The sequence below is a fragment of the Carassius auratus genome, chromosome 17, assembly GCF_003368295.1.
Source record: "Carassius auratus strain Wakin chromosome 17, ASM336829v1, whole genome shotgun sequence".
NCBI classification, from domain to species: domain Eukaryota; kingdom Metazoa; phylum Chordata; class Actinopteri; order Cypriniformes; family Cyprinidae; genus Carassius; species Carassius auratus.
Window position 1 is genome coordinate 172,572 of NC_039259.1, and position 11,466 is coordinate 184,037.

The 11,466-nt window shown below is 39.8% G+C and overlaps 1 protein-coding gene across 1 annotated transcript; it reads left to right on the forward strand.

The window, feature by feature from the left end:
- The first annotated feature begins 398 nt into the window (after positions 1–398).
- Positions 399–8,631, forward strand: LOC113116926 (gamma-aminobutyric acid receptor subunit rho-1-like). Its single transcript, XM_026285223.1, has 10 exons — positions 399–810; positions 2,087–2,137; positions 2,379–2,485; positions 3,202–3,269; positions 3,746–3,969; positions 5,056–5,138; positions 5,339–5,479; positions 7,073–7,225; positions 7,537–7,733; positions 7,844–8,631. The coding sequence occupies exons 1-10, from the start codon at positions 695–697 to the stop codon at positions 8,138–8,140; spliced, it is 1,437 nt and encodes a 478-aa protein (XP_026141008.1). The 5' UTR covers positions 399–694; the 3' UTR covers positions 8,141–8,631.
- The last annotated feature ends 2,835 nt before the right edge of the window (positions 8,632–11,466 follow it).

The following is an 11,466-nucleotide window of genomic DNA, read 5'->3' on the forward strand; positions in this document are numbered from 1 at the left end:
ATCTGCCAAATGCAATTTAAAATGGTCAGTTTAATGACAAAAATATGCTTCTTTCTTTTTAACAAAAAACTGTTTTACTGGAGACACACGTCTCAGCTGTGTTTCAGAGGCTTGGGTGTCTCTATCATCAACGTCATCTATCTGTCTGTCTCTCTGTCTATCTGTCTCTCTGTCTGTCTGTCTGTCTCTCTGTCTGTCTGTCTGTCTCTCTGTCTGTCTGTCGTCTGTCTGTCTGTCTGTCTGTCTGTCTGTCTCTCTGTCTGTCTGTCTGTCTGTCTGTCTCTCTGTCTGTCTGTCTGTCTGTCTGTCTGTCTGTCTGTCTTTCTGTCTGTCGTCTGTCTGTCTGTCTGTCTCTCTGTCTGTCTGTCTGTCTGTCTGTCTGTCTGTTTGTCTGCGCTGCATCCTCTCGACTGACCTCGTCAGAGGAATGCAGAGCACAGTATCATTAGGAGAATTGGTTTGGGGCGGTGCATCACGAGCAGAGCCCATCCACCACTGGAGGGATCAAATCTGTGCCATCTGACGCTCAAGGATTTATGGGTTTAGTCGAAATTGCTTTTCCCAGTGTGGAGATTAAGCTGTGTGTGATGTTAACAGGACAGACATCCGTGTTCGTTCAAGCTGCGCCACTAAAGAAAGGACTGAGGCTGGCTCCAGCTGCAGAGCGTGGAGGATGTGAACACTGAACAGGGATATGAGCACCATGCAGCTGGAGACTGTGTTTGTGTTCTTCTGCGTCTGTCTGGTGGGCGCCACCGGAAGAACGGCCCACAAAAGAGGTCACAGACCGGAGCCCTACAAGCAAAGCAGGTAATAATCCTGTTGTGAACGTGGCCTGTCGAGTGCAAAGGAATGAAATCAACTCTGATGGGAAATAGAGTTGTACTTATTTCCACCTATGAATAGAGCAGAGAAAACAGATAAGTCTCTGAAAATGAGGATGTTTTGTTGTGAGTTTAAATTTGATGATATTCTTTCTGCCTGCTTGTTTAATGAAGGACTTCATATCAGAGTCTGAAGCTTCTCTTTCATTCTTGTGAGTCGTACTCTTCTCATGTGTCCAGAAGGTGCTAGAAAGGCATCATCCCTTAAGAGCTGTTAATCAGACAGCATATGGTGATTAACTGGGAGTTTCTCATCAGTGATCCTTGTCTAGTAGCTGTAAACCATTCAACTTGGTTTGATACCAAAGCTTCAAGCAGTTTCTTTTAAAACATCCTCGGCTCAGTCAAATGTGTCTCACTTTACACACACTTCTAAAAATAACGGTTCCAAAAGGGGGTTTTGCAGTGATGCCATAGAAAAACTATTTTTTTGTCTCCCCACCCTTCAAAATCGCTTAAGTGAGCAGTTCTTAAAAGACACATTATTTTCTTCATGTGAAGAACATCTAAAAAACATTTTCCACTATAAAGATCCTTTTGTGTAAGGGAAGGTTTCTGTGGATGTTCATAGACCCATGATGCCAATGACCAAACTTTATCTGTAAGAGTGTTGGATCCGGCGTGTGATTGTCATGATGTCAGACGAGTGTTGTGTCGTGGCAGTGGAGGAGACACACTGCTGCTTTGTTCTGGAGAACAGAAAGGATTTCTGCTGAGCGGATTATTAACCAGCTGCCGGTGAGCAGCCACAACCAGCAACATCACATCAAACATCACTTCACGCTCACAGATTCTCAGCTGTCATCTGTACATAATGATGAGCATGATGTGTTTGATCTGAGCTGAAGACCAAAGATGCTTTGAAACTGCTCAGATGTATGGGATGCACAGTCGCTGTACAACACAAGCTGGAAAAGATCAAAAAGTACAAATTTCTACTGCATTAAAGCAAACACTGAAGAATGTACAATAACACAGATGAAGAGCAGCACTCGTCAAACATCCCTGTCTGTTTGTGTGCTCGTTTTAACTATTTAGTCAAATGTGAGCAATACAAGTGCAGCACAATCAGCTCCATTGAAAAGCTGTCATCATGTTTACATGCAATCCACCGAATCAGTGCAGAAATGCAGGAGAAAGGTATGCAGATCCCGTTGATTGCTGATATAACAGAGTTTCATTTAATTCTCTTTATCTTGTAGATTTAGGAGAGAAACGACACGAGTGGATGGAGGAACCCACAAGTCTGGCAGGTACAACATCATTCAATTTAGATCTTTATAGGATCTCACAGTCTTTTGTTAGTATTTCTCTTAAAATACTTTATGGTTTTATGGTGTCCATCTGGATTTTAAATGTATTTTGACTTCGGAGAGAAAAATAAGATACTTCTAAGATCATAATTTATCATTGCCATATTCTGTTGGATGTGTTTTTGAGTTCCTCGTCCACACAGAGCTTTGTCTCATAGTTCTACTCTTATTGTCCTTCTAGCCCAATCTTCAGAAGAAGTCCAGACATGACAAAGTCTCCTATGACCAAATCTGAGCAGCTGTTGAGGATAGATGACCATGATTTCACAATGAGACCTGCGTTTGGAGGTGAGCACGAGCCACATATAACATCCAGAGGTCTGCAGTGACTGCATGGACTTGTGTGGTTTGTGGTTTGACGGCTAACACACTGCAGACGTTTGATGCAACACATCTCAGAATGTTTGTCTTGCCATTATCTTTTGTATCTATGGATGCTTTTAATTGCTTAGTTCATGTTATGCTGTCCAACTCTACCTAAAACAATAGACACACATTTATGCATTTGTCAGGCTCTTTAGTTCAAAGGTATGCATTTATATCAGGAATCAAACCCACAGCAATGCTGCATGTTAAAAACACCCTCTTGATTCAGCCTCACAAGGCATTTCTACCGCAGAGAAGAGCATGAGTTTCTTTATGACAGAGGCATCATAACTGAGTGATGATAACATTACAACAGTCTTTTCATGAGCTCTTCAGCTTTGCCTTGTTGTGTGCGTGTAGGAAAAGAAAAAACTGAGCCGGGTGTCCAGATGTGAGACGGCAGCATTGGTGGTGACCCACTTGTGTTTGAGCGCTCGTGTCACAGACGATAGAGAGTCTGAGCTAAAATAGGACACAGATACTGCAGCGTTAAATCCTGTCTGCTCACAGAAAGAGAGCACTGCGCTACTGTAATATCTAATGATAGTGATTTATGCTTTCATATTAATGAATAAAAATATAACTGACACAAGTGAGGAGCGAAAACACAATTTTTGTCTTTGCCCGTCCACATACAGGACCTCCGATTCCAGTAGGTGTGGATGTCCAGGTTGAAAGCCTCGACACCATCTCTGAGGCTGACATGGTGAGCGCTTGATTAAAAGCATGCCATTGTTGTTGTGAGTCTTTTGTCAATCTTTGAATCAACAGACATATTCACTGAAAGGAATCATCTCATTCACTACATCACTATCACTGCGTGTTGTTTTCTATAGTTTAAAATATCAAAGATTGATGTGGTTTATGAAATGAAGTACAGTAGAGGTGAAAATACTGTTACTGTCTGTCACTGGTCAAATTTTTTTTTAGAGATTATAACCAACGTATATTTTGGAACTCTTATTTTTACTAAAGAAAATAGTAATGCAATCAAATCAGTCATGTTTAAAGTGCTATTTCCTATAGCACTCTGTTGCTCAGTGGTTATTAATCATTAAATGTAACACTGATGTCATAATGCTTTTTGTCATGGTTAGCAACCTCAAGTGACTCTTACATCTGCTGCTTTCACTTTTTTCGCTTGGCTTTTAATTGATTTTAGCATCTGGTGTTTCTCCTCAGGATTTTACCATGACCCTGTATTTGAGACATTACTGGAAAGACGAGCGCCTGTCCTTCCCGAGCACCAATAATCAAAGCATGACGTTCGACAGCCGGCTGGTGAAGAAGATCTGGGTGCCCGACATGTTCTTTGTTCATTCCAAAAGATCTTTCATTCACGACACAACAACAGAAAACTTGATGCTACGAGTGTATCCCGACGGAAACGTCCTGTACAGTCTGAGGTGAACACTTTCGTGACAGAAACAGTCACATATGTTAATGATCTCAGTCGATCATGAGACTCTCTAATCATCTGTACCAAATGTGAATACAAAAGCAGTCATAAGAGTCAATTTTTTTTAATTGTTAATTGTTTAAATAAGATTCGAAGGGTGAATAAATTATCTTTTCATTGATGTATGGTTTGATAGGAGATACAACTATTTGAAAATCTAGAATCTGAGAGTGAAAAATCTAAATCTATATACTGAGAAAATCATCTTTAAAGTTGTCCAAATGAAGTTCTTAGCAATGCATATTACTAATCAAAAATACATTTTTAAAATATTTACAGTAGGAAATTTACAAAATATCTTCATGGAACATGATCTTTTCTTAATATCCCAATGATTTTTGGCATAAAAGAGAAATGGATAATTTTGACCCATACATTGTATTGTTGTCTATAGATACAATTATATCTATCTGTGCTACTTATGACTGCTTCTGTGCTCCGGGGACGCGTATAGTCTGAACAGGGCCTACAATTAACACTCGGCAAGCACCAAATGAAGGTAACACCTGCCATTGGCGAGTTTAAGAAACAGTGTTATTTGGCCAATGACTTTTATATTAATTCTAACAATGTCTGAGATAAGCGTGATTATCAAAATGCACTGTAATTCTATAAATATGCCATCTGATTCATAGTAATGCCATGTAGTGTTTTCACATGAGCTGCTCGGGATAACAATGTTTCAGTGTCACGTTCACAGTAAATACAATCACTGTAAGTCATTTATAACATGCTTTAAAATGTGCATAAAATTTAAAACAATCTTCCAGAAAAAAAAAAAAAATTGACATAAACAGCACAGAATAGACTTCTCCTCAACTCACATGTCTTACAATACAACAATTCAATCTCTTGTTCCTGCTTCTTTAAAGAAGAAAAAGGTAGAACATTTAAATCCAACAAAGGTGATACTCTTAAATACAAAAAAAATGTCAATATATAAAAATATAAAAATACTGAATACAGCCATATTTACGATTTCTCCACTCTTCTGGACGATGTGGTGAATCATCTGACTGTTGTGTTGTTGTAGAGTGACCGTCACAGCCATGTGTAACATGGACCTGAGTCGATTTCCTCTGGACACACAGACGTGCTCACTGGAGATCGAGAGCTGTACGTACACAAACACAGCACACATGTATCTATGTTGTCTTCTCTGACATCGACGTGAATGTGGTTTTGTTGAACTGAATAAATAAGCTGCATGTGGGCCAAATGTGCAGAGGCCAAGCCCTTTTTCTACTAAAGACAGTGATTTATTTGAACTAGCAGCAGTGATGTGATGATGGGGGTTAAATGTGTTATTATTTCAGATGCGTACACTGACGACGATCTAATGCTTTACTGGAAGAAGGGTAACGAGTCGCTGAACACCGATGACAAGATTTCTCTGTCCCAGTTTCTCATCCAGAAGTTCCACACCACAACTAAGCTTGCGTTCTACAGCAGCACAGGTACTGTGAGGGTGTCACTTATTCACCCAGAGATTCAGGCCACCAGAGAGTGAGAGATCATCTACAGCTAGAGCCTGGAGCAGGAGCTAAGCATTCAAGATTCAAGATTTGTTTTCGTCATATATACAATTATATAGAGCATATATAACCAGCAGTAAAATGTGAGTCAGGTTCGCTCCATGGACAGTGCAATTATTAAATAATACAACACAGATAAAATAATATATGAAAAAGAAATATGAAAGAAATAAGGGTCAATATAAGAATAAAACATAAAAAATATGTATATTCTAGAATTAAATGTAGAATAGAAAATAATGTGCATGAAAGATACCCATGAATTTACAAGAGGCAATGTGCATATGTGCATTATATTGTAGTCCTAAATGTTAAGATACTCAGGAATGTACAAGAGTCAATGTGCAAACAGGTTGACACTGTCAGTATTTCAATGTGAGGTAGAGATTGATGAATATCTTACTGATAAAGTGAATATTAAGTGGAGACATGAAGATGCTAAGAGGCTGGTTTAGGGTTTAGGAGCCTGATGGCCTCGGAGAAGAAACTCCTCCTGAGTCTCTCGGTTTTTGCCATCAGGCTACAGAAGTGCTTACCAGATGGCAGCAAAGTGAAAAGATGGTTACTGGGGTGGGTGGAGTCCTTGATGAATTTAACAGCTCTGCTTTTGCAGCGTTTGAGGTAGATGTCCTGCAGAGAGGGGACAGTAGACCCAGAGATGTTCCCATACCCATATATCTCAAGGTTCTAGCAGCCTAGATCAAAGCTCCGTTCCAAAGGCAAACCAAGATGAAACATAAGTAAATGATGTGAAGTATTTATCTTACTTCATCTGCCAAATTTATTTCATTTTATTCACCCAGATGATCTCAATGCATTTTGACAGAAGTGTCCATCTATTCCCAATTAAACACACTTGAACCAGCTAGTCAAGGTCTTCAATAGAGACTTCCAGAGGAGCAGGACAGAACTGTAAGGGTATTGTAAATAACCTCTTTAATTGTGATGTTCTTGCCAGCCCACTAGGGGGCCTCGATGAGTACTGAATAGACAAGTGACATGTAAGCGAGTAAGCGACCTTCCTCATGTAAACAAGCCAAATGCAGTATGGTTCTACATGGCTCTTCAATAGACTAAATAGAGATGATTAATGCCTCCTTGCAAATGCATTTAAGACAAGGACTGCACAAAGGATATGTTCAGTAAAACTCACCTGTGTGATCTCCTTACCTTCCCAAACTGTGTTTTTTCTTTATATAAACTCACTAATATCAGATGTTTCTGTACACTGCTGTTGGTGAATCACTGGCTGATATCCACACAGCACCGCTGCTCTTGATTGAAGGCTTGGATCAGCCTACTCCATGTGGTTATTAAACCAACATGTGATCTTGTGATCTATGATATGAAATGCAAATGAAGTGTATAAAGCAGTTACAGTGTACATGTCAGCCCTCTCTTTAAATGCTCACATCAACGTTTCCACAGTTTCTTTAACAGCACTGTCTAAGGTTTGAAAATGATGTGCATCACAACACAATTCTGTGCACATTAATCCAGGTTTGTGTTTTCCAGGCTGGTACAATCGTCTCTACATACACTTCACTCTTCGGCGTCATGTCTTCTTCTTCCTGCTACAAACATATTTTCCGGCCACGCTGATGGTCATGCTGTCCTGGGTGTCCTTCTGGATTGACCGCAGAGCCGTACCTGCGAGAGTTCCTCTCGGTAAGATAAAACCGCTCCACATGGACACGATCAAATACAATGAAACATGTACTAATTATGTAAGTCAGTAAGTATTATATAAGTGAGTGTATTTTCATTTTGAAAGATAAAGCAATGCTGAGATCACGGGTTTGATTCACAGGGAATGCATGAATGTAATTAATTGTATACTTTGAATGCACTATAAATTGACCTGAATAAATGTTTAATTTGGACAAAAAACATCTTTAAAAAATCATGTTGTGTCCTTTGTTCAGCTGTAATATTCCTCAAAGTCACGTCCATGCACTGAATGCTGCTTTGACTCACAGGCATCACGACGGTTCTCACGATGTCCACCATCATCACTGGGGTCAATGCCGCAATGCCCAGAGTCTCCTACATCAAAGCGGTGGACATTTACCTGTGGGTCAGCTTCGTCTTCGTCTTCCTCTCTGTCATCGAGTATGCGGCCGTCAATTACCTGACCACGGTGCAGGAGCGCAGAGAGAGAAAGCTCAGGAATCAAGTAAGACCACTGTTTGCTTTTCTCTAATGCTGGTAAATTAAGACGATGAGAAGAAAGTGGTCCCTCTGTGTCATGTTTGTCTCTCCTGTGTTTATGGCTTGATATTGCAGTTACCTTGCACGTGTGGAATAGTGAACCCAGACGGGGACATGATGATGACCACATGCTACAGTGACGTTGATCCCAACACAGCAGGGACTTATGGGATGCCTGAAAACGGCGCGAGGCAGGAGCGAATCTTGGCCCAGCTGACCCTTGCTGACAGCCAGAGGACGAGTCGTGTGAAGACGCCCCGGGGATACGTCAACGTCTGGATAGACACTCATGCCATAGACAAGTACTCAAGAGTGATCTTTCCTGCCGCTTACACGCTCTTCAACATCATCTACTGGTCCATCTACTCCTAACACCACAGCGGATCTGAGAGAACCAGAACATCATCCACTGCGTCTCTCTGCCTTCTCCATCCAGGATCTCGAACTCTTCGTATTTTTAAGTGTTGCATGTTTTTATTATTTAACAAAAGCAACTACTTGAGTTGAAATATGTATTTAAATAATCTGTTATTCCTCACAAATAAAAATAAGAAGCCATTGGTGTGAAAGTCTCAGAATCAGAGGACTGAGTCCATTTCTCCTTCAAGAATGAGTAAACATTAGTTATTTTAATGCCTGTATTTACCAGGGACGTCAATCAGTGAAATTCTTTTAATTGTTATTTGCAAAATGTTGTTGTGATCACACATTAAGAAAACTGAATGATGTGTTTTTTTTGTCAGTTTGTGTGTGAATATACAGTTTCCTTACACTTCATGGACATACAGTAACTTTACATACGTAGTCCTCCAATGCGCTCACATGAACCATTCTGCACAATATTGATATTTTCTTGGGTTGGGTGTTGGGTGTTTCTAAATCATGCAATCAAAATGATTCCCCTTACCCAACCCCACCCCTAAACCTCCTATCACTATGACTTCAGCCAATCAGGTATCATGGTCTTAAACACCCTGATCTGGTAACTACCTTTACTTTCCTGCAGAGACCTATACTTGACAGAATTGGGCAATACTTTAACACGGTTGCCACAGGTTGCTTTTCATCAGTGTTGGGCAAGTTACTTTTAAAAAGTAATTAGTTACAGTTACTAGTTACTTCTTCCAAAAAGTAACTAAATTAGTAACTCAGTTACAAATTTTTAAAGTAACTAGTTACTTAAGAAAGTAACTATTGCGTTACTTTCAAGTAAAATTACATTTTAAATGCTCAAACGTGACCCCACCTCTACGCCTCTTTAAAGGAACTTAAAATACATGTGCATGTTCAATTATTTATGATAAATCTGAATATTATAATGAAATGGACACTTAATACAATACATTATTAACAGAAACATGAAACATTGTACACACATCTAAAAAAAAAAGTTGCTGTGGGACAAAGTGAGACTAGCCTCCAATCAAATGGCATGTATGTAGATATTATGTTTATATAGTGGATCAATGCAAATAACACGATAGATTTTTGGGAACTTTTGATATTTCCTTTTATTGTTTCTTTAATTTCTTGAAGGAAAAAGTAATGTATATACTTCTATTTAGAGAAGGCTACTTTTGGATTATTTGGGCTCGTCGCCATACCTGTCTCTGGTTGACTGACTGGCTTGTGTTGTTCGTTGTGTGTCCTGTCCTGTCCGATGATGGGTCGTTCGCGAATGAGCGTTAGTGATGATGGATCGACTCGTTCGCGAATGAGCTTTTGATGAGTCGTTCGCGATTCGCGAATGAGCCGACTCTAAGAGACGGCTTTTTTAGTTGAACTTCGGGAGCTGGCTCGCATATCTGAAGAGCCAACTCTATTTTTTTCAAATTTAGCCTATAGAAATTAAATAATTATGTAATAAAAATTGAAATATTATAGTCAAAGTAATTTAAAGAGCCGTTTGTGAGCCAAAGAGCCGGCTCTTTTCAGTGAGCTGAGTCAAAAGAGCCGAATTCCCATCACTACTATGCGTGCTTTCGAAAACCCGCCCAACTCTACCTCTGATTGGCTTACAATGAAATTTGACTCTACCTCAGCCAATCGTCAGCATTTATGGGCTTGTCTCGTGCTCTGCCCACTAACCAAGGAAGAACAGTAAAAAAAAGTATTTGCCTCTCGCTCAGAGATCTAGTTGGTCTGATGAAAAAAAAAAACAGCTTCATCATCAGTTATAGTAACGCGCCGCATTTTTTGGCAGTAACGGTAACGGCGTTATTAAGATGAGAAGAGTAATCAATTAGATTACTCGTTACTGGAAAAAGTAATGCCGTTAGTAATGCCGTTATTTATAACGCCGTTATTCCCATCACTGCTTTTCATGTTCACGGGAGGGTTTTGTTGTGAAAACCTGGCAACCCTCCCTTCTCAGAAGAGTGCAATCTTCAGGAGCTCATGCTCGTGGGCAGACCGGTGTTACGGTTTAACTGTTGGTGACCATGGTACTGACCTCACACATTGCTTCCAAATGCAGTTTTTAACTTCCACATTCCTATTCATGATCATTGTGGTAGTTCATGAAGGCAGCATTAGGGAAAACAGGCAGAGACAATGGTAGCTTTAGCAACGTTAGCAATACAGAGAGTCAAGATGCTCTTTTGGAAAAACAAATATGATGCTTACTTAGTCTGGAGTCTGTGTGTTTGCACACAAAGCGTTGGTATCAATCCCTCTTTCAGAAGCAATCTTTGCACAACTCCAGCGCTGAACTGACCCTTGTTTGTGAGGAAGTCCAGTGTAAAATGTTAGCTCAAAGTATAGGACATTTCAGTTTTTTTTTTTTTTTTTGGCACATTTTCTTTTAAAATGAAAGATAAAGTTCACAACCATGTCCTCAGCGGTCTATGGAGACTCCTGTGTTCATTGGTGCATCCCAACACACGACACTTTTAATGTCTCTTTGGTGCTGACATTGTACCTCCAGCATCTACAACAGGAGAACAGTAATGATGGACCGCTGCTTCACACACAGAGCTGTCTGTATGCTAATAGTGCAGAGAGTGTCATAAATGGGTGGACTTTCACCGACTACAGTATGTTGTCATAGAAGTGAGTAATCTGGAGCTGCTAGTGAGAAGAGACAGTTTAGGAATTATTGGGATTATAAAACAATGAGTGTGTGGACTTTTTACATTATAGGCTGGTAGTTTTCAAACACTGCGGACACACAACTGTGCAAAAATTTATTTTTGCATTCTATGGCACCTTGTACAAAATAAATGTTGGGTATGATTAAAAAATATATATAATTTATTTTTGAAACAGACAATGTTGCATGATTTGGCATTGTGAATTACTCATCTAAAAATATGGATGATTTAAAAACTTTAATCCTTTGGAAATATAAATGACCTTTGCTATTTTCTCTGCTGTCTAGTTATCTCTAGTAATCTAAACCAGCCTGCTAATGAATCATGCCATTTGTGACATGAATGCTGGGCACTGAGAAACATGCATGATGAGCCTCCTGTCCATGGAACAGACTCTCTCCGGACTGTATGAGTGTTATTAGCTAGCAGATATCCATTACTTGTCCCTATTAATAAATCCAGCGTAAGCCAGTGCTGTCCTCAAGAAAATTTGAGCTGGTGATGCTGGTTCACCAGCATGGGCTTTGTAGGGTTTAATGTCAGTTGGTAAGCACTTTGTGTGCAAGTAGTGTTTTGGGACATACATAGTTTTTACTTTCATATTTC

Excerpts from the sequence above, each read along its gene's own strand:
- LOC113116926 (XM_026285223.1), top strand. The coding sequence starts at position 695 with ATGAGCACCATGCAGCTGGAGACTGTGTTTGTGTTCTTCTGCGTCTGT. Across the intron at positions 2,138-2,378 it reads GGAACCCACAAGTCTGGCAG|CCCAATCTTCAGAAGAAGTC; the intron begins GTACAACATCAT and ends TTGTCCTTCTAG. Across the intron at positions 3,970-5,055 it reads AACGTCCTGTACAGTCTGAG|AGTGACCGTCACAGCCATGT; the intron begins GTGAACACTTTC and ends GTGTTGTTGTAG.